At 33.2% G+C, this 22,662-nt stretch overlaps 2 protein-coding genes across 11 annotated transcripts; one reads left to right on the top strand and one right to left on the bottom strand.

The window, feature by feature from the left end:
* Positions 1-226: 226 nt before the first annotated feature.
* LOC107861920 lies at positions 227-4,837 on the top strand. 10 transcript variants are annotated; one of them, XM_047410014.1, is made up of 10 exons: positions 227-643; positions 746-815; positions 2,272-2,339; positions 2,787-2,848; positions 3,103-3,184; positions 3,405-3,566; positions 3,652-3,780; positions 3,855-3,916; positions 3,992-4,108; positions 4,516-4,837. In XM_047410014.1, coding segments are annotated over exons 1-10 (792 nt in total). In that variant the 5' UTR covers positions 227-604; the 3' UTR covers positions 4,517-4,837. The 10 variants fall into 10 exon arrangements, with proteins under 10 accessions (XP_047265970.1, XP_016562797.1, XP_016562796.1 ...); XM_016707311.2 differs by having other exon boundaries at positions 4,510-4,837; XM_016707310.2 differs by having other exon boundaries at positions 482-643; positions 3,333-3,566.
* Positions 4,838-5,156: 319 nt separating this feature from the next.
* LOC107861922 (golgin candidate 2) lies at positions 5,157-12,033 on the bottom strand. The gene is made up of 10 exons (XM_047410009.1): positions 11,580-12,033; positions 10,092-11,231; positions 8,761-8,871; positions 8,542-8,601; positions 7,870-7,927; positions 7,364-7,407; positions 7,129-7,221; positions 6,227-6,352; positions 5,869-5,916; positions 5,157-5,766 (listed from the first exon to the last, which is right to left on the bottom strand). The coding sequence occupies exons 1-10, from the start codon at positions 11,631-11,633 to the stop codon at positions 5,401-5,403; spliced, it is 2,100 nt and encodes a 699-aa protein (XP_047265965.1). The 5' UTR covers positions 11,634-12,033; the 3' UTR covers positions 5,157-5,400.
* Positions 12,034-22,662: the final 10,629 nt, after the last annotated feature.

Below are 22,662 nucleotides of genomic sequence, written 5' to 3'. Positions count from 1 at the left end.
GGACTCAGTAGGTCATTTGCATTTTTGCCCTTTTGTGTTGGTCTTAATTTTGGTCCCTCGTAACAAATATTACTAACTTTTCACAAGACATAAATTTATATTTTTTGTATCATATCATCCCAAAAATTATGTGCATGACTTTTAACTTTTTAAGAAGTTACGTCTTCCCGTTGATGTAAGCTCAAGATCAACCTATTTATATAGTTTATCCTAACTTTTATCCATCGAGCGACAATCTTTTATTCGGTACAACTGGATCACTAAGGCTTCCTGCTCGGCAGGTGAGTCGTGCAATGAAGCTTCACACTAAAAATAAGTTTAATGACTAAATAACAAAGATTATAAATCATCTTTTCTAATAGAAAAAACCTTTTTACCTATTTCATGGCTAGTTAGTTATGAAATTAATTAGGGACGTTGGATTTGACAACATAAGAAATCTTAACCACACATATTACAAACAAAGCCCAACCCAAGTTAGGCAAATGTAACATGTAAGGACTTCATGGAACGACGCGACATAAACAACAAAAGACAAATTAATGAATATATCATTAGTTGTTTCACTTTGGAGTTTGGAAAGAAGAACAGATAAGGGACAGTTATGGATTCTCATTTCTTGGGCCTAACTGCCATTGTTACAGTTATTACTTTCATTCTCCCTTCTGTCTTGTTTGTTATTAATTTATTATAGTATAAGTATATTCTGATCATCTGTTTTTTTTTTCTTTAATTCATTTTGCAGTTGGGTTATCAGTTAATATTTTTCATTATCACAGCACTCCTCAGGTTTGATAAAGTTACTGACTTTGCTGGTAAGATTATTATTATTGTCTTTATCGGCTTGTTTTTTTTTTGTTTACTGAATTTTCCTTTTCTCAGTTCTTGAAATTCAACCTTATCCACAAGAAAAAAGGATTTTTTTTTTTTTAAATAATTCAGCCGGATAGACTTTCTGGTATTGCTTTGTGTGTGTGTGTGTTTGGCTGATGGGAGGTGTGTGATGGTCTATCCTTTTGTGATTTAGCAAGTAATAAGAGCTCTTTTAACAGGGAACTATAATGTTAGAGGATCACCTTTATTGTTTATTGTATTCTTTGTTTAAATCACTGGAACAATGAAGCACCAGTGTCTTTCTTGTAGATGTCAATTGATTCTTTTATATGGTGCCAACTGTCCTTCTTCAATGGTTAATAGTGAGTTTATTGGTTGAATGGTCTCTCCAAGCTAATACTTAACCTTTTGCTCTCTGTTTAGTCTATTACAATTGGTTGATCAATGCTTGAGACCGCAACTCAACAGTGTTATACTCGAGTGGTGTCAGCGCACGACCAATTAGGCCTAAAATGAAAAAGAAAAGATATGTCAGTCGTGACCATATGGGCAAAGGGGTGTCACAAGTGGTGGCTGGAATCAAATAAAGTGGTGCCATCCACGACTAGCTAGGCCTAAAAAGAAAAAGAAGAGAGATGTCAGCAGCGACCATATGGGCAAAGGGGTGTCAGGATTGGTAGCTTGAATCAAAGAAGTGGTGTCAGCCATGACCAACGGGATTGTTGGTCCTCAAGCAGGGGGCATTTTTATGAACCAATTGCCCCTCGTTGATTGCAAAGAGTACTGGCAGTCTTTTGGGTTCGGTTCTCCTGTTCCATCTATAGCACAAACCGACAAAGATGCTGCTATAACTCTACACCAAAGTACAATTTTTTTTTTTAAAATGATGCACCACAGTACCACAGGACAATGTGTTGTTATACTCTTTGGTTTACCTTTTTATAAGCCTATCTTGCTTAGTTAACACATAGCCTATTCTTGCTAAACTTGACGTTCTAGTGCTGCTTTGTATTACAGATATCTATCTAGATTGATAGTTTTAAGTTAGTTTTTGTAAGCACATTAGCTTACTGATGCGTTGCTAACAATGATTAGACTATTCCAGACTAGATTTTACTATTATCTAGGCCATGGGTGGGTTTATATATACTTCACAAGTTGCTTCCTTAAACTGTGGGATGTTCAAGTTTGACCTTGGATTCATGACAAGGTTATCGTAATTGGGGATTGATTTTAGATACCTATGCTAAAAGAATTGTGTTACCTGTTTACTTCACATCTCTTTAACTATCCATTCATTGTCACCAAGGTAGTATTTGCCGTGGAGCAGCTTTGTTATGAATACCAATCTCTTTGACTTAAATTTGTTATTCACTTATATTCTTCCGGGTTGGGGGACACTCACTTACTAGTTTTCTGTCAATATTTTCAATACAGGAAGTACGAACTTCATTGTACTCGCTATTTTGACCTTGGTGCTAAAAGGTTCATGGTACTTTCGACAGGTAAGATTTTTCGTCAATCTCTGATTTGGCGATCATTTTGAAGTTCGGTTATCTTGCTAAATTCACTTTAGAAAGTTTTTGTTAATCCCAACAAGTGCTTTGCTAGTAGTCACTTTTTCTATGGTACCCTCCTCCCCAAACCCCTCCCCTCTCCCCTATGCCCATGTACATTTCGTCAGTTTCCGGGGCCTTTGCTGTAACAACCACTTCCGTTCTTTTAATGGGACGATGCATTCATTGTATATTGAATTGGACAGTATTAGGCTAAAACTTTAGAATTTAGTGTATTGTACTTGAGAATTTAACTTTTGTGCTGTTATGTTTTAATCACACGCCTCATGAACTCATTTTATATTCATTAATCTGCATTTGCTCAAAAATGTAATTGACAGTGCTCAGGAAATTGTTGGATAATGTTTTATTCTGTTTGATCATTCTGTCTTTCAGGTGGTTTTGTCGCTATTTGTAGTGATATGGGGCCTTCGCTTGGGGCTATTTTTATTAATGAGGTAAGACCAGTACGAATTATACTATTAAACCTGTGTATATTCTTTTCCTAATTTTCTTATTGTCATCCTTTGCAAAGATTTAATGGAAAAGGAATGAACTGTCATCCTTTGCAAAGATATAGGAAGCTATCTATCGGTACTAGTTACAAGGCTCACTCCTCCAAATGATAAAATTATATTGGTTTGCATGGTTGATAGAGTCATGTCAAACAGATATTGCACGTTAGCTTTATCATTAACCTTATTCTTATCAGAATATTACAGTGGGGGGAGGACAGACGCTTTGATGACAAACGTGACAATCTTGGAAAACTGGCAATATTTTGGATACTTCAGGTTTTGTTTCCTTTTATCCAACAATTCGTAGGTTGTGTCTTGCTTTATATTGTTTTATACTCTCCGCAGAAAGATATACTCTCACTAGTGAATGACAGAAGAATGAGATTCTCTTGCTTTGTGAATGACAACTTAATTTTAATTGCAGTCAATCTGGGTATGGACTGTTAGTTTACCAGTGACAGTTGTTAATGCAAGTGATAAGGGTCCTTCTGTTCAGGCTCAGGATATCATTGGTTGGATAATGTGGATTATTGGGATTTTGGTTGAGATTACAGCTGACCAACAAAAGTTGGCATTCAAAAACTCCCCGGAAAACAGAGGAAAGTGGTGCAGCGTTGGCCTTTGGAAATATTCACGTCATCCAAACTATTTTGGTGAGGTTAGTCCTTTGATTGTGCCATCTGTGGTGTTGTAGTTTATAGAAGTTATTACCTTTTCATAGCGAAACAATTTCTGTTCTTCAGATTTTACTTTGGTGGGGTTTTTTCCTGGCTTCGACACCGGTGCTAGAAGGTGCTGAATGGCTTGTTATGTTTGGACCTGTATTCATAACCTTGCTGCTCCTTTTTGTTAGTGGCATACCCTTGCTCGAGGTACAATCACTGCTTTGTCTTACTACATTTGCCACTAAATATGAGCTTATGCTGTTACATGCTCTAATTAACAGGCATCAGCAGACAAGAAGTTTGGAAATGTTGCTGCATATAGATCATATAAGAGAAAAACTAGGTTGGTTTATAGTTTTCGCTACTATTTTCTCTGATTTCAATGTAGAACGTAAAAATTGATATATTATTGTTGCAGTCCTCTTATTCTGCTGCCTCCTGGGATGTATGGGAGTCTTCCTCAATGGCTCAAAGGAATACTCCTTTTTGAGTTTCCTTTATACAGTCGCAATCTTCCCCAAGAAGAGCTAAGCTGGTATAACTTAAAATCCTTAGCTCAAAGTTTGTCCTTCACAATTTTTTCCAATTATGTTTATGACATTATGTTGTTGGATTTTGGTGGTTCTTTTCTTCAGTTCAGCTAGAGCACCCTCTCTGAATTTCGGGAGGGTCAACTTCATTCATGCTTTTAACAAACATTTTGTTGATACTTATGTGTGTGTCTATCATATACTTTTGGCTGTGATCATGTCTCAAGTTCTGTACTTCTCAAGATTTAACCTTAACAACTGGAGTAAACTTACATGTATGGCCTGAGGAAGCTACAATTGGTTTTACTTTTGGGGCCAAAAGCACATTTGTATGTGTGTTTTTGCTTATTTGTAAGACTCAAACTTTGTCTTCTATCATTGTTAAGAAATTTCTGTTGTTTGCAAGGAATAGACGAAGCCAGCAAGGAAGCAGTGGAACGGACCCAAAGACAAGTTGACTGCTTAATGTTTGGGATTCCGTACTAGAGCAAATAGTTAGCCAGCCGCTCGCTGCACAGACCTGCTCTGCTTGATTATTCCCACATCCGCCTTTGGCTGCTCGAAGTCCTATTTAACCTCTCACTTGCTATGAATTTCCGTTCAATTATGTAATCCTTTTACTGATTGGTTTGGCTGGTGTATTCAACTTCTTTTGCTATATTCCCCAATTGTATCTTGAATCAAATCTGGGTTTCACATAGTTGAGTAAACTTATAGCTTCTTTGTCATTGCAACTTCAAAGCTTTCTCCAATAATTAGACAACAGCATTCTTAAAAGTTCATATGTTTATGCTTTCTAGAATGTTTGTTTGCTTTGCCCGCCTCAGCACCACCATGCCTTTTTTTTTTTGCTTTTGCCTTTTGTTTTGACATGTATGTTTTACACATGCAAAGTCATAAAAGATGCTGCTGACAAAAAATTATGTTAGCAATTAAGAAACGGATGCAGAATGTCCCTTGCAATAGACTATTGATGCAAATATTTCAATCAAATATTTGCAGCTCGGGGGTGGGGAAGAGAGTTAGGAAGACAGAAAAACGTGCACGTCTTAATGAGAAGGAATTGCTAGAAATTATAACCATAACTACACATTATGAAATTTCTATTTGCCATGAAATGCATATTGACCTTTAAAACTTATACATTCCTTGACCTAGATATACCACCTGAGGTTTGTTTAACAAATGGTGCATTTCTATACATCTGTGCTTATGGCTGGGGTGGAGATGCTGAAAGGATCTCAAAACAAAAAATGATGGATCCAATGAACTTGGTGATACACATCAATAAATGAGATCACATGCCTCCCGTTTTGTTGATATTCTCCAAGGAAATAATGGCACCAATGTTGTCCTCAGAGACAGGAGCATGAGACATTAAAATGTATACGACCCAGAGATGAAGGAAGACGAGGTAAACCAGAGAAAATATTTTTGCGTTTGAATTCCTTCTAACAAACACCATTCCGGTGCAGAAGATGGAGTCTAACTGCCGAATCAGAGATCCTAAATGTTGCTGGCCTGATCGCATTCTTTCTTCAATCAATGGCCTCAACTTTGTGTTGGAGAGCTCCCATAACCCAGACTCCAAATCACTCATTGATGAGGTACTAGGAAAATCTGCTGACATAGACTTGTTTTCTTCTAGTGATCTTGAAACAGCCTAAATATGATGCAAAGAATTGGATTGAGGCACTCTGTGAACTACCTGCTATTAAAATTGTAATGGTAATATCTTATCAAGGATAGAAAATTAGAAATGTACCTCAATCTTAAATGTCATTGTGGCCTTCTCAGAAGAAAGTGCCTCAACCTGAAGTACAAGCAAAGTTCAGAAAACCCTGTCTTATGGTCCATGTACTATTATCTGCAGAAACCAGGTAAATGACTCCCTAGAGGAAATTAGCATACTTGTGAGCCATTCACGGAATTGAACAGTGGATTCGAGGATCTATTGATATGAACATTTGCATTTTGTCATATTGAATATATAACAGATTAATTTGTTTTTTAATCAGCAAATATAAGAAATATCAGACAGCTCGAAAAGCTAAAAAAATTGAGAGCAAGATTCCTTCCTAATAAAACTCCATATTGAGTCACAGTTATTTAAGAGAAAGAACCTGAGCTTGTTTCTGAATCAGATGATCGGTCAACTGACTAAGTCTCCGCCTGAGTTCAATTTCCACTGCAGTTGGGTTTTCCAGTTCATGCTGTGTTGTGGCAATGCTTCTTTCTAGTGTCTTTGCCTAGAGATCCAGTGGTCACATTGACCGAAATAGATGAGTTTAACAGATGATACAGAAAGCAAAGCAACAGCCATTATCATTTTTCAGTTTCGTATACAACTATACAAGTCAATCACTGTTTTCACACTTTTTACATCAATTTCCTAAAACAATGTCCAACAAAACATACTAAAACAGCGTTACAGTTTCATTCTTTCAGTCTCTAAATATTAGTTATGTGGGATCCGTCGTATGCAACACAAGTACCCTACAAAGAAAATGGTCCTTCTCTTACAGCTGTAAAATCACAAAACATTGACATACTAACACAAAGGTTAGTATTGCAGCAGACAGCAGTAACATAAAATGCAAATACTGACCAAACGAAAAGGGCATCATAAATTTGTCAGTATAACTCAGATTGACAGCAGGAAAGCAAATTATCATGATCCATATGCAATTCAAGAGCACAACCAATGCAGCACTATCCAAATTATTTGTCTTAGAACTAATTTACATACCCTGAATTATGCCAAACAATCCGTGTCAAATGAACTATAGCTAGGTGAATTTTCCTAGGCTATTCTCAAAGTAGACATTTACTGGGACAAAACCCAAATAGTACTGTTGTTTCAACAATTAAGTGTGCTAGCAGACGTGCATGAAATAAAGATATAATACACAATCCACTCAGATCTAATGTTTCCAAAGATATTACCACTCGGCTCCTATATTAATTTAAAAAGGTCCAGGTCCAGTAGAGAAGTAAATCTGATGGTGCCAAAAAGTTGTTTTACCTTTTCTTGCAACAATCCCACTTTATCTGTTAAGAAAGAGTGCTCTGCTTCAAGCATCTCCCTCTCCATTTCAATCCCTTTTGAAGCCATTAACTACAAGTAATCAAAAAGAAAAAAAAACAGAAGATAGGGAAATGAAATCTTAGCTATCTTGAAGAAAGTATAGGGAAAGGAAAACTTTGTTATCTAAGAGAAAGTAATCTGCTTAAAGACAAAAAAAGCCGGCAATACTTACTTTTTCACCACTTCCCTGTGTCCTAGATATCTTCCTTCTCAATTCTGCAAGACAAGAAGATTGTTAAAAGCTTCAGGATCTCTTTCTTGTGAAAAAACCTATCTTTTGGAAAAAAAATCATTTTTACAGAACATATTATCAATTTCAATCTTTTGTGTTCATATCTTTCCACCAAAAGATCTCAAGAAACAGATGAACTGGTCTACAGAAGTGGACTAGAAAACTGGCCTCCTGCCATTAAATTAACCAGTCACCTATAGCGTGCAATGCAATTTATACTATGTTGATGTCTCAAGCAGGGAACACCACATAATGATGAACTGTATTGCAGACTTTGCCAACACAAGTTCTCTGAAATTCATATTATTACACGTAACCAAAGACGTGTTTAGTTTATGAATGCACATTTGCAATACAGGCATTTGTAACAGCTTTTTCTGATTAGTATGACGTAAAAGGCGTGAAAAGATACTACTTAGGACTCGGTCAAGATGCCAAAAGCAGACCTTCATGAGCCGCTTCTTTTAACTCAATCTGTTGGCGTAGTTTAGCAACCTGACTAACCTGAAGCATTAACATTAAACACTAGTTAATAACATGCTTTGTTTTGATTCCTAAGCAGATTCAATCAGAAATAGTAATCTGTGAAGTTGAAAAAGTAATTTACTCAGATAAAAACCAAATTAGCAATGCTTGATTAAAGCTGATTTGTTCTTTTATAAAGAAAAAATAGGGGAGGAATACAATATTAAAGTAAGAATAACAGTTCACTTGCTCAAAGCAACATACTTTCTAGGTGAGGCAAGAATGCACTTAATTGTTCCTTCATTTATGTGTCTGAGCAACAAACTTCTTTTTTTGGGTGTGTGCGTATTGGGGGAAGACCAAAGTGTATTGGCAACAACCTGATGTGATACCCCCACCTCCCCCTCTCCTCCCAAAAGGAAATAAAATACAGAACTTAGATACTCCACAGTACCAAGGTAGAGAGCTGCAAAGTGAATCAGCTATGAGTAAGGAGTTATAGATATTCTTTATTTATGAAATCACATTGCACAGCAAATGCAATTAACATCCACAAAATATGAGAGAATGCGCTGTAACTGTTTTCTAGTTGTAGAAGCAGAGTACAATAGGATTTTAAATCCTGCTGAAACAATGGTTAATATTTCATATACCTCTACTTCAAGATTCCATTGAACAGTGGCGAGAGACCTTGCAAGCTCAGCATTTACAGTCTGCAAGAAATAGCTACAGTATTAAATTTGCACTTTCAAATATTTATCATTATCTGGAGGAATGCTTTAACCATGACAGTTATCCAAGCGCTATCCAGCTTGCCCAACAACTGAATATAAACATGTACAGGCAAAATGATTAGGCAGATTCCAAAGTACCTCAAGCTTTGCTAATCGTGCAAGAGTTTCCATTCTAGTACTATTATGCTTCTGTTTTTCCAACTCAACAGCTTCCATCGTTTCCATCATCTTCATCTGTAACTCAGAAGCCTATAACAAAGAAGTAGTCATAAACATGGTAGTTGGCCATAACTTTGAAATGTCTTCTAATTCTTCTCTCTCTTTTGTTTGACATGTCTACGGTGAAAATTTTAGGTGGATGCACTAGGGAGAAGTACAACCAAGGCTGAGAAACGTCAGCCTTTCTATGGATAAAGGAAATTACTTTATGAACGGAAAGTGCAAATTAGTGATTAAACAAGCAGTATTCTCATTCCCTTTCCCTGACCTTCCCAAAAGATTTTGTTAGTTAAATAATCAGGACCTGAAACAGTATCACTTAGAGTTAAGTTGTTCTATTGCAAGGGGAATGAGAAACAACGCACTGCTTGATTTGCAGATTCTAGTTCATGCAGATCACATTATAAGAAAATGAAGGAAAATCTCCCCCGTCTCTTTCTTTCTTTATCATTTTAAAGAGTGGAAGTTCTCTAATTGAGAAAGCAGGAGAACCAAAATGTATTCCAATCCAGAAGAAACAAAACATGAGCAACTCTTGGAAAACCTTTACAAGCTAAGCTGGCGTGGAATTAGCAGAACAGAAATTATTTCTTTATTGCTCTACTTTTCAACCCCACTTTGTGGGAACACACTGGATATGTTGTTGTTTGTTGTATTGCTCTACTTTTAACTTTTATTTTAACAAAAATAACCAAAAAGTTGGTTAAACTTCTCAGGACACGTGCGAAAAGGTATGATTAGATCAATGCACAATATAAAATAATATAATCAGAAACTAGGAAATAGTCAAGAATACAACCAACTATCTATGCCTATCAAGGTGACATGGCTATGGGGTTTGATTGAAATTGTTCAAATTTTACTTCAATACAAGAGACCTTAGTATCCCCCTGGAAACAAGTTAAAAGAAGCCTACCAAAAATTGGCAAATTTCCGGTCAAATTATGCAACTAGAATCATAGAGGTTGACGCTTCTTCTGAAAGACTTTCCTGAGCCAAATGCACATTTTATCTTAAATTCCAGAACAACAAACTGGTTTCCTCCATTACTTATAAAAAGATTGATTATTTCCACCAAGTGTGTACGTTCTTGAGTCAGGAACTGCTCAATCATGTGGTTGGGAGAGGTCAAATCCTTCCCTAAGGTAGCAAGCCATTTTTATGAAATAAACTATGATTTCCAACAGAAGTTAAAATAGGAAAGTAAACATTCTAAATAACAACAGTAAACAGAAAGATTAAGCATTTACCTCTTGAACTTGTTGTTTGGCCCGCTCTTCAAGTATTTTTTCCAAGCTCTGCTTCTCGCCTTCCAATTTAGCAACCTTGTTCTCACGTTCTTTTATAGCTTCCATTGCTTTTGCAGCCGCTTTTTCAGCCAGGAGCTGTTGCCTTCTTCTTCTCCTTTCTTCTCTTTCACGTTCACTTTCCGAGTCTGATGAAGATGTTGAATCCGTCTCAGAATCAGACTCTACATTACTAGGTGAAGAAGAGCTCATCTTCAGCGAAGTGGAACTCGTAGAGTCCATTTTTGGCCTGTCAACTAGAGCCTTCACAGACCTATTCCTCTGATTGACATCCAGCTTACTCTCTGCGCCCACCTCCTTAACAAGAGTGGAAGACGCCGGCACAATGCCAAGGCTCTTATCTCCAGATGGAGAATTCTCTACACCCTTAACAACATCCAAACCTTCATTCTTAACTTCATTTTGATCATCCTTATTTCCAAGCAAAGACTTCACATTTTCATGTTTCCGATGGTGGTCCCCCCGGCCCAAACCTTCCCCATCAGTTCTAAGTTCAACATTTGAAGTTACCGGGACTGTATAGTCCACATTGCTAGCTCTTCTATCAAACCTTCTACCATCTGCCTCATTCTCTGAATGAGTATTTGATCCTTTAACACTGTTAACAACCTTTTGAGGTTTCTGTCTCCTTTTCCCATCCAAAGCTGGCAAATTCGACCCAGCCCCCAAAATTCTTTGCTTTCTACCATCACTCCTACCACTACGGGCACTTCCAACTCCATTACTACTAGCATTCCCCCCAGCAGTGACATTTGAACTCGGTGCACTTAACAATTCCGTCCAATCATTATCAGTCAGAGCACTGGTACTGGAACTGGGACTCGAATCTATTGGAGTCACGGCCTCCTTATGTATCTTATAACTACTATTGCTGCCAAAACTATTGTTCTTTTCCAGGCTAATAGAAGCTGAATTACGATCACTTCTCGATATCTGAATTAAATCATTTGTTTCAAGACTTTTCTTCTTGAACTGTTCCTTAAGCGGCTTGTTCTCGTTTGTTTTAGCAATGATTTTGGGATTTATATCATCAGATCGCTGCTTCTCACTCTTACGGAGTGAATCAGCTGCTTGTTGATCTATCTGAACCACTCGACATAAATATTATGAAAAATCAATTAGATAAAATTTTCAAAATTAATTCCAGTGAATAATACAGGCAATTCGCATGAGATTAAGCATGGAAAAAAGAGGAGCTGATGAAGGAGATCACACTACTACGAAATAATACTCATAAAATCAAACAAAAAAACATCAATTCGACTAAAATCCTAACACATAAACAATTTTCAATCGGAAAAAAAGAGGAACTTGATGAAGGAGATTACACTAGTACAGAATAATACTCGGAAAAATCAAACGAAAAAAAAAAAGTAATTCCAGAAAAATTCTAACAAAATTAGCAATTTTTTAATCGGAAAAAAGAGGAACCTGATGAAGGAGATTTTCGGCGACTTTGAGCTTAGAAGAGATCCAGTGAGCCATGGCCGTCGATTAAGTGTATTGCTTTGTAATTGACGGTGTAGATCAGAAGTGAAGCATTGTTAGGAATTTGATTACAGTTGAGAAGAGGAGAACAGCAACTGAAAGAGAAGGCGGATTCGGAGAGAAAAATGCGTATACTGGTCTGGACCGATTGCTAACCACTTTGCTAGAATTTTACTAAAAGAGGAACTTGAAGATTTAGAATGACAACTCGGGTACAATTTTTTATGGATTTGTTATTTAGGGGACGAAAAAGGGTGAAAAATCCCACATTTCATTTTTGGATCAAAAATGCCCATTCATCCACATTTTAAGATAAAAAATTATCACAAAGTTAAATCAATCTATATATATAATAATAAAGGAAGAACATAGAGAAGGTGACGTGGCATCTCTCTATGATCCCATTCCTATTTATTTTTTTCTTCTTTTTAAAATTTTTTTTCTCTATTCTTTTCATGAATTAATTAATTTGTTTAACAATTAAAATGAATGTATGAATTACTATTTCATTTATTCTTATTCTTTAATATAAAAATTTAATTGTCTTTACTCCCATGACTTTTGATGCTCATAACTCCTAAATTATATTAATAGTCATATTCATGATATCATTCCGGGGGTCTATCGGAAACAATCTTTCTACTTCTTCTGAAGTAGTGGTATGGACTGCGTACATCTTACCTCCAGACCCTACTAGGTGGGAATACACTGGGTTTATTGTTGTTGTTTGTTGTTGTATTCATGATATCATTTGATATTCCATATTGTTATTCTATAATCAGAGGCATTATGAATTTTTTCCCCTCCTTCATCAAAATTAAGATTATTTCTTTCATTGTATATTGTTTAGAATTTTCATTGCTTGAACTTCCATATATTTTTTACCAACAAGAAATAAAAATTATTTGCTATCTTCTAAAATATAACATAATTGAGATTGTGACAACACATCAAGGAAAGAAGTGTTCAAAGAGAACTGAGTGGTGATGTAATTTCAAGCAAATGTGAAAGTGGTGAAGAGTGTAAATTTGCTGGAGAAGAGACGTTGGACATAACCGATACATTACCATATTTGGTCATTGACATTCTTTATGATGTTTGGCTTCTAGTTTGAATATTGTGGATGCCTTTATATTTTTTGGTGTCCTATTGCTTTTCATGTGGTGATCTTTCTATTCACTTTTCATTGACATTTAATTCATTTATTTTGTGCTGCTTAATTTATTTATGACCACAAGACATCATATTATAAATACATGTCTTACAATCTACATGAAGGATTTATATCAAACGATGTTTGAGAAATCATTTTGTTGTATTACTTTTAGCATTATAGAATTGCTTTTTTAATTATTGAAATGCTTTTAAGCCAAAATAAAATGCTTTTAAGCCAAAATAACTTTTAAACAATTATACACTGCAAGTGTGGGTATATAAATATCAACTTAAATATTTATTTATTTATCAATTTCAACAATAGGTAAAACTAATATGAAGATGAGAATTATGAATCTCATCACAATATAGCTTGAGCAAAAATATAAAGTATTATCTATAATCTTAAATCTAAATCGATTAGTCATATAGAGGAATTAAAAATTCTTAATCACTTAAAAAATGAATAAAATAAAATACATTTATTTTCAAAACTCTTAATTATGTGTAAATATATGATGTACAAAAATACTATCGCTTATAAAGATCAAAAAAATTATAACGAGTCTAAGTTTATAGTCTTAAATCAAGATTAAAGTACGTTGCATCATGGATAATTATTTAAGTGCTTTTAAAATCTAATTAATGTGAAAGAAACTTTTTAACATGAAAAATGATTAAAAAGCAAAGAAAAATATATATAAAAAAAGATAAATTTTAAATACAAATCCTAACATAAGAGGTTTTCCCTAATAACTAAATATTTTCGTTTGTGTATTGAAGCCTTTCAAATATTATTTTTCTAACTCCTTTTAATTCCTTTTTTTCTATTTTTTCACTTTATTTTTTTTTTGAATTTAATATATATTGAATGTGGTATTCATTTGAAGAATTTAATGTAGTCTTTAATTTCTCTCTCTCTATATATATATATATGTTTTATTTGGTACACTTTAGCTTGACTATTTTTTTATTTTTCTTTTTAATTAATTTCTGTAATTTTTATTTCATGGTTTAGTTTATTCTAATATAAGAAAATATTAGTAAAATAAAATAATTTCTATCTAATAAATGAAATGAAATAACTATGTATAGGTGCCACTGTGTGTGTATATATATAAAATCAAAAATAAAAATGTTTTTTAAAAATACCTTCTTCTTTTTTCATTTATGAAATGAAGTTTCTCCAAACTCTATTTTTTTAATAAAAACATTTTATATTTTTAGTTTTATCAACATACATAATTAAGTAAGTTTTATATGTGAATATAAAAATTTATCTTCATTTTTATCTAAATTTATAAAATAAATTATTAATAGGTACTTTCGCGCGGATTATTCTACTAGTATATACATATAAAAGAGATCAGTAGTCAATCCTATGTGGCATGCCTAAGAATCAAGCAATCATATATGTCTTTTTTGTGGGGTTTTTTGAGCTTTTTTTTTCTTCTTAATTTCTCCTTCTTTAGAAATTTATAAAATAATATCATTCAATGATATTAAATTATAAGCTAATAACTATACAATTACATCTACAATTACATCAAATTAAGAAGAAAAAAAAGCCAATAAATGTTACAAAATGTTTCTAACCCCTTTGCATTCTTCCTTGCACATATACATACACACTAGGACTTCTTTTTGCTCATACACTCTGGTTTGTGAGCTTCGGGCTTCTAAAAGTTACTCCCAAACATTAAAAAAAAAAAAAAAACATGAATTTTTATATACTAAAGTTTGCCTGCATATGTTAATTTAATTGTATTGAGAAATTCTCAAAAAGAAAAATTTCTATGATTTCCTCCTCTCCTAATTTTCATTATCCTTTCTTTGTATTCTTAATATTATAATCTTAATCTTATTTTGAATTCAATCAATTGCTTATTTTGTTATTTTCGTTATTTTTTTATTTTTTAAGTTATTCCACATGTATGATGTGATAATTAATTCATGATATATTTCAATTCATGAGACTACTTTGTCTAAGAATTCGAGTTTTACAATGGATATCTATCGATATTATTGATGATTTTTTTTTTAAATAAGAACGTTCATTGGTAAATCTAAAACATGCACTGATCATTGTTTCTGTCTTTTTTTTTTCACATGTAGAACTTTCAGAAAATATTGATCAATTTCTTACATTGAAATGACATGTACTTATTAAATTAGATGTTGATAAATTTATCATTTCTTCATGTGTTGTTGTTATGCAGGAAACAAATTTTTATTGAGTAATATGAGGAGCTGTGTAGGTAAAGTTTTGTTGTTGTTTTTTCTTAATATTGAAATTTACATTTTATTTCTAAGGAAAATGATTAAACACGTCAAATTAGATGTTAATTTACTTATGACGATTATCAATGTTTTATGTCGTTGTTGTTATGTAGGAAGCAGATTTTATTGAGGAGTAACATGATGGATCTATGGAGGTAATATTTGTTGGCTTAATTTATTTTCCTTAAGATTAGAATTTACATTTTATTTTTAAAGAAAATAATCACATACGTCAAAATATACTTTTTTAATAATTTAATTTTTGTAAAGGAAAATAATCACATACATGAAAATACATTTTTTTGATTAATTTATATATCTATATATAAAGAAGCGACATATACAAGGTGATATGACACCTCTCTATAGCCTTTATTCTTATTTGTCTTTTTTTTTTCTTCTTGTATGATTTCTTTCTCTCATTTTTCTTAATTATTTTTCATTAAAAACCCATCTATATAACTCATTGTTTTTCATCTTAATAACATCTACTCTTAATTAATATTAGTAATATCCATAATTTTCAAAGCTTTCACATTTATAACTTTATTTATTTAATAAATAATTTTATGACATCTTAAGGTCACATAAATATTGTTCCTATTAAGTAAAAAAATTTAAGTCATACTTTTATATATATATATATATATATATATATATATATATATCTTAATTTTTCACAGTTTCACTCATTATTATTTGACATTTAAGAAAAAGAATAACTTACATGAGAATTCAAAAAAAAAAAAAAGTAAAAGACATATATATAAAACAAAATATGATTAAGTAGAGGAAAGGATTGACCAATTAATTATCAGTGATCAAGTATCATAGAAAAATTGATTGTACGCGAGGTGAAGAATGATTAATTGAAAAAATTAATTACAACATTATGTACTTAGTCGTTTCACAGTCTCTTTAAAGAAGTAAATATAATAAAGGCGAATAATAAAGAAAGAGATTTTTAAAAAGATTTTAGAATAGTAAATGAGGAAAATGTTCAAAATTATGAGAAAAGGGATGATAATATGTTATGACTTTGAATACAATGAAAAATAAATTGTCTTTTGAAGTTCACAAGGCAAACATAAAAATAATATTTTAGAGCTATATATATATATATATATATATATATATATATATATATATTTTAAATCAATAAGGAAATTAGCTAAACTTGAGTATCATCATCATCTTTTGTTAAAAGATAAACAAATTTCCACCATTCATTTAGTAACCGTCTAAGAACCGAATTGAAAGAAAAAAAATTCATTAGATTTGTGCACAAATACAGAGTCTAAAGCTTAACTGATTATTACATCTTCAAAAATACATATCAGTTGAGATTAATTATAAATGTTTTTCAAACGTCAAAATCACATCAAGAACATATTCTATGTGAAGGGAATATATTTTCAAACTCTTAAATATTATGGGGATAAAGTGGAATTGACTCTTCACGTATACATACTCTCTTTCTTTTATCTCTTTTTTAAAAATATGTCAATGAAAAATAATGTTCATTTTATATCAATATCTAATGATTTAATAAATTATATACAAAAAATAGTTAGCATATGAATGTACCACTAAATTTTCATTTATTTTATTTTTGAATAATTTAAAATTATTAATATGGTAGTTTAAGTTTAAAGTTATTCCTCCTTATAACAGAAGAGAAATACATAAAAAAAAAAACCCTTAAATTTGTCTCCATGATTTAGTTTAGCATCATAACTGTTGTTTATTTATCATCTTATTTGACTTTAATGTGAAATCAATACCTCCTTAATAAGTAACGTAGAAAAAAATATTATTAAATATTTGAGATGCTTGTGAGTAGAGAAAAATGCACTAAACATGATTCAAAATATACATGTGTCGCTTTCTAATTGGATGATGCTACTAATTATACTTAATTATATTTTTCTTAATTTTTTATTTTCTTTTTAGATTTTTAATTTTTTCCCTTCTTCTCCTCTTCTTCATTTCTCTACTTTTCGGCCCTTTTTTTTCATCTTTTCAAAATTTATCTCAAAGCCATATCCAATTTTTCACAATCTTTAAATACCCTCCATGAAATTCTCTTCTTCTGTTTCTCGGTGTTAATTTTACACAGTAAAAATAAAGATTAGTAATTTATTATAGACAGATTATATGTGAGTTTGCATTAGTTCGCCGAAAAAAATATTCGTCAACGTTAATTTTTCGATGAAACCTGCGTATACTTAAAGCACTTATTAAAATGCTTTACTAAAATCTTTTATTTTCTTAATCGGTTTTTAAGATTCAAAATTTGTGATTGAAATCGTCTCACTTTCATCGAAAAAATTAAATTTCGACGACTTTTCTTTCTGCTATACAATTACAAATCTCATATATGAACTATCTTGTTGAAAAGCTTTTGAATTATGAGCACGGTGTGTTTGTGTGCGTTGTAGATCTTTATGTTGAAAGAAGTTTCACTATGAAAAATGATGTTGAATGTGAAAAAAATGATAGAGAGAAATAGAGAAAGTGAAGGAGGTGATGACGGGAGGCGGTGTATAGGCAGCTGAGCGCCTGAGAGTGTTGGTGGGACACCGATTAGAGACGGAATTGCTGAGAATTTTTTTTAAAATGAAGATTAATGGAGAAAATTGTTAATGAATTCTTTGGCATTAATGGTGGATTGAGCGGAGAAAGGGACGACGCTGGTGGTGATTTTGAAATCTGAAATTGTAGAAGAAAAATGGTGATGAATGAAGGAAAATGATGATGAATCGAGGAAATTGTTAATGAATTTTTTGATATTAATGGCAGATTGGGCGAAGAAAGGAGCGACGTTGATGGTGATTTTGAAATCTGAAATTGTAGAAGAAAAATAGTGATCAATGGAGGAAATTGTTGATGAATTCCTTGACATTAGTGGCGGATTGAGCAGAGAAAGAGGCGACGTTGTTGGTGATTTGAGAATCTGAAAATGTAGAAAAAAAATGGTGATGAATGTGGATAAAATTGAAAACGTTGAGGCAAAAGAAGAAGAAAAAGCATAAACTAAAAAAATATATTAAATAAAATAATAATAATAAAAGCTTTAAAATGTTGTTATACATGTGTAAGGCGCGTGTATAATACTGCTATCCTTTGATCTGGGATTGCTTTCAGAAGGGGTATTAATTTCACATCAAAGTCGAATAAGGGGTAAATAAACGTCTATAAGGTTACGAAGCTAAACTAAGTTATGCAGACAAGTTTAGAGGAATTTTTATGTATTTTCTCTATAACAAAATCTGATGTGACATAAGTAAATTTTTATAATTAAATATGTGATATTATTTTATTAATCCATGTGTAATTCAGACCCAAATTCATTCACAATTCTGCCTATGAATCCATACTCATTTAGAAGACTCAATATTTCTCCATCTTCCTTCCACCTATATTTGCTACAACTCTCATGATAGTTCGTTTAATACTTAAAATACTTTGATAGTCTTAAAAGGTCTATTCAAAAGTTTGTCAATGCGTTTTGTGTAGCCCATGGTCATATCGTAATGGTGGTTCATTTCCTACTCTATCGACAACCCCCTCAATTTAGCACCATCTTTCACTTTATCATCTCAAGTGGATAATATTCATTTTTAACACCTTAAGTAGTCATCAACTGTGCCACTTTGACACGTTTTACTGATTTGACACGTTGTGTGTAGTGTACACACTTTGAGCACGTGGGCAGCTTAAAAATTACTAATTTTCTTCTTCTTCTTCTTCTTCTTCTTCTTCTTCCCTGTCTTCCTTTTGATCTGCTCCAACACTTTTCTCCATTTTTATCCACCAACAACTCACGCAACCATGATTTCTTCCTTAATGATAGTCAAAAATGGTGGAAAATTAATCTATCATCACCTTTTCTTTCAACTTCTATAAATTCATAATTTTCAATCACTCATTTTAGCTCATTTTCCATCTCGATTTTACTCAATTTTAAGGTCCTTTAATGGTGAAAAGTTTTGAGATAGATTTTAGAGTTAACATGAAAGAATGAATAATGTCGAATGCAATTTGATTATGAAAAATTCCTCCAATTGTGACATCTCAACAATTTTTTAACAGATTTTATTTAGGATGAATTCATAACATTTTTTTTTAAATGATTGTGTATTAGTAGGTAATTGAAGAGAAAATTTTGATTATGGGGGTGGGTTGGTGGGCAAAGGAGGTGAAACAACGGTAGGAATTGGAGAAGACGACTGAGGGTGGGGAAGCAAGTTGATGGGCTGGAGAAGATAGATTTGGTAAGGGTGGAGGTAATTATAATTCATTTTTTAAAATAATTATTTGGGTTAAAAATGGCAAGTGTCAACATTTAATTGGTATTTTTTTATTTTAATTAAAATTAGTTATTTAAAAATTAATTTGAAGAGAAATGAAAATTGTCCACGTTTTATTCGTCAATTTTCATGTCATTAGCGCATGTAGCACACGCACATAGTATTTTTTTTGCTGCTTATGAAAAATGTGCTAAAATGACACACTTGAAGACTGCTTTAGATGTTAAAAATGAACATTGTCCACTTGAAGTGTCAAAGTGAAAGATGAAGTCAAATTAGGGGGTCTGCAGATGTATTCTGTCTTATATTTAAACAATGATATAATAGAAGTACCATTCTATTTATTGTTTCTTATGGATGTGTCAAGTCGGACAAGTCAAAAGGAAAGGATAGATTCGACGTTTGATGTTTCTTTGCATTTTCACAAAAAAAAAAAGACATATACATATATTTCATGAAAAAAATTTTATTTAACATGATCTTAGATAGGGAATATGGACGACACACATTAGAATAGAAGATTAGTTGAGTAGAAGTGTTGTCATGCATTAGTCGTAATATGATAGTGTAAGATCTAAGATATTTGTTATTGTTCTTTATTTATTGTGTTTCGATTATAATGCTATTTTGTAGCTGAATATTATTTTTATGTTAGATTTTGCATTGTTCCATATTGTAAATGCTACTGCGAATTCGATTACAACTGAGAAGAAGTGAGAGAGAAAAGAAAGTAGCCGGAGAGAAAAATGTATAAAGTGGTCCGGGCGTTTGATAACCGCTTCGAATGAGTGAATTCTTCTGGGTCCGAACTCGGGGATAAGATTTTATTACGAATAAATTTGAAGATTTAGAATGAAAACTGGGGAATAATGTTTTATGAATTTGTTATTTAGGGAAAGTGCCTCTTGCTCAATTTTGGATTTGGAGATTGCTTAATTTTCAAGATATAATTGTTTTGGTATACTTTTTATTTTGTGTGTATTTTTTAAAAATAATATTTTCTCTGATTATTTTTATCTTTCATTTATTATTAAAAGTAGATTTTCATTTTACTTGTTTAATTTGAAAAATTAAGAAATAATTTATCATTTAATTCATAATTTATTTTATTATTAATTTATGGTCATTTCTCATAATATTGAATTTTTATATTTTAAATAGTGATATAATAGAAATATCATTCTAGGTGTTGATACTTGAGGGTGTTCCGATTTGGACAATTAAACTAAAGGAGGGAATAGATGTTTCTTTCCAAAACAAAGAAAAAACATATATTATTAGCATATATTTTATGGAAAATGTAAGATTGTACCTTATTTATTTAATTCCTATCTTGATAGTCATGTAAAAATCAAACGATACATACTAATTGGATGTATTATGCTCTTTGTTAAACTTTTGATAGGTTTTATTGTAAATTTCTTGTTCATTTTTTTTTTTTTTTTTTTGTGGTAATATGGTTTAATCATAAAATATTTTGACTTTGTCGGAGAAATTGTAGCTTTTTTTTTTTTCTAATTATTAAATTCATGAATGAGACATAAATATTTATAGATTAATGAGAACTAACCAAAGACTTTATAGGACACATCATCCAACCAATCAAAAAGCATTAATAAAATATCTGACTCTTTTCTTGATTGTTATGCTTTCTTTTATCCAATAATATTACTAGCAAATTTTTTCCTTGATTAAAAAGGGGCAAGAACGTAGCCAAAGTCGAATCAAATAAAATAGCGGTGTTTCCATAAAATGGGTTAGAGAGAAAGAGTCCAATTATCTCCCTTCCTTTTCCCTGCTTCCTTCAACCTAAACAGAAGTAATCCTCAGATATGAAGAACAAAAACCCCCCTTCGTTACCAGAGGCCACCATCGTTGATGTCCAAATGACAGAAACCAAACTGTCTTACAAAGATGCTATCTCAAATCGCCTATTCCAGTCCGATGAGCCAAGCCCCATACAGGAGGAAGATAACCCGATTGCACGGGACCTAATCAACCTCTCAGTCGAAGAGAGGACGCGGCTTTACGATCCATGGAAGTTCTCTGTAACAATTAAGTCAGTCCGGAAGAACTTCGAACACCAATACCTAAAGATCAAATTGGAAGCCCTGTGGAAGACCTTCATCTGCCTCATTGATTTAGGATCGGGTTTCTACACAGTCAAATTCCACAACACAGAGAATCAAGCTAATTCACTACAAGGAGGGCCAGGGTTCATAGCAGGCACATTCATCTCGGTGAGGAAGTAGGAACTTAACTTCGTCCCAAGCAAGGCAAAGATCGACTCTACGGTAATCTGGCTACGCATACCTCAACTACCTACCGAATTTTATGTCCAAAATTCTCCAAAGGGTGGGAAGTAGGATTGGAAAACTGCTGAAGATCGATGCATGCACCTCTGCTACACTCCAGGGTCGCTATGCTAGATTATGCGTCCAAATTCAAACGGGCATCCCTGTAATGGCCTCTATCAATATCGGAGGCCACCATCGAAACACTGAATATGAAGGGGACGGAATCCTATGCACATCGTGTGGACACTTAGGTCATACCTCTTTCAATTGTCACTCCCAATTAACCCTGTCTATCAGATCGACCATAGGATGACACCGAAAATCACTTCAGAGACTGATTGGCACACTGTGTCCTTTAAAAAATAAAGAAAAGCAACCTACCAAAGAGGACCCAGGTTACCATCCAAATCATACCATGGATGGGAGGACCGATCAGACGGCAACAGGTAAGTCCTCTTCTCATCTAGGCGGCGGCGAAGGAGTCAAACTAGGGTAACCCAGGCAACCTGGGCCATATCGGGGTAAGGCCAAAATGGGCCAACTTCAGATCCTTCATCTTGAGCCCTCTCTAGTGGTAGGCCCAAGTTTTGACTCTAAGGTCCACTTGGACGCACCCAGGGCCCAACTTTCTCATGAGACAGACCCAAAACCCTCTGACCCTGAGAGGCCCTCTACCTCTACTAACCCGACCCAGCCCATTTCCTCTTCTAATTTAAATAGTCCCCTTCCTTCAGTTAAAGGAAATAATAATTAAACAAAAGAGTATGATAGGGCCCAGTCAATCCAACTCAGCTCAGACAATCATGAACTTGCAGTTGGAAATCCGCACACGCCCGACGGAGACCCTCCCTTCCACTTCTCAGTGTGATGTGATGGATACTAGCCATCACGTGGACATTCTATTAAATGCAAATACTGCTACTAATGCTCAATCCCCTCAGTTTCCTTCTTCTCATATATCATCTCCAGATACTATGGAGG

Source organism: Capsicum annuum, chromosome 3 (genome assembly GCF_002878395.1).
Source record: "Capsicum annuum cultivar UCD-10X-F1 chromosome 3, UCD10Xv1.1, whole genome shotgun sequence".
Classification (NCBI taxonomy): domain Eukaryota; kingdom Viridiplantae; phylum Streptophyta; class Magnoliopsida; order Solanales; family Solanaceae; genus Capsicum; species Capsicum annuum.
Note: the sequence above shows the minus strand (reverse complement) of the source record. Positions and strands in the feature narration are given on the sequence as shown.

What these genes read in the sequence shown, in the direction of transcription:
- LOC107861922 (XM_047410009.1), bottom strand. Translation starts at nt 11,633, where the DNA reads ATGGCTCACTGGATCTCTTCTAAGCTCAAAGTCGCCGAAAATCTCCTT. An exon ending in AAAAGAAGCGGCTCATGAAG is followed by an intron (nt 7,408 to 7,869) that starts GTCTGCTTTTGG and finishes CTTGTCTTGCAG; the next exon opens with AATTGAGAAGGAAGATATCT. An exon ending in TGATTCAGAAACAAGCTCAG is followed by an intron (nt 5,917 to 6,226) that starts GTTCTTTCTCTT and finishes CTTGTACTTCAG; the next exon opens with GTTGAGGCACTTTCTTCTGA.
- LOC107861920 (XM_047410010.1), top strand. Translation starts at nt 1,541, where the DNA reads ATGACCAACGGGATTGTTGGTCCTCAAGCAGGGGGCATTTTTATGAAC. An exon ending in TGCTATAACTCTACACCAAA is followed by an intron (nt 1,698 to 2,271) that starts GTACAATTTTTT and finishes TTTTCAATACAG; the next exon opens with GAAGTACGAACTTCATTGTA. An exon ending in CCCCAAGAAGAGCTAAGCTG is followed by an intron (nt 4,109 to 4,509) that starts GTATAACTTAAA and finishes GTTGTTTGCAAG; the next exon opens with GAATAGACGAAGCCAGCAAG.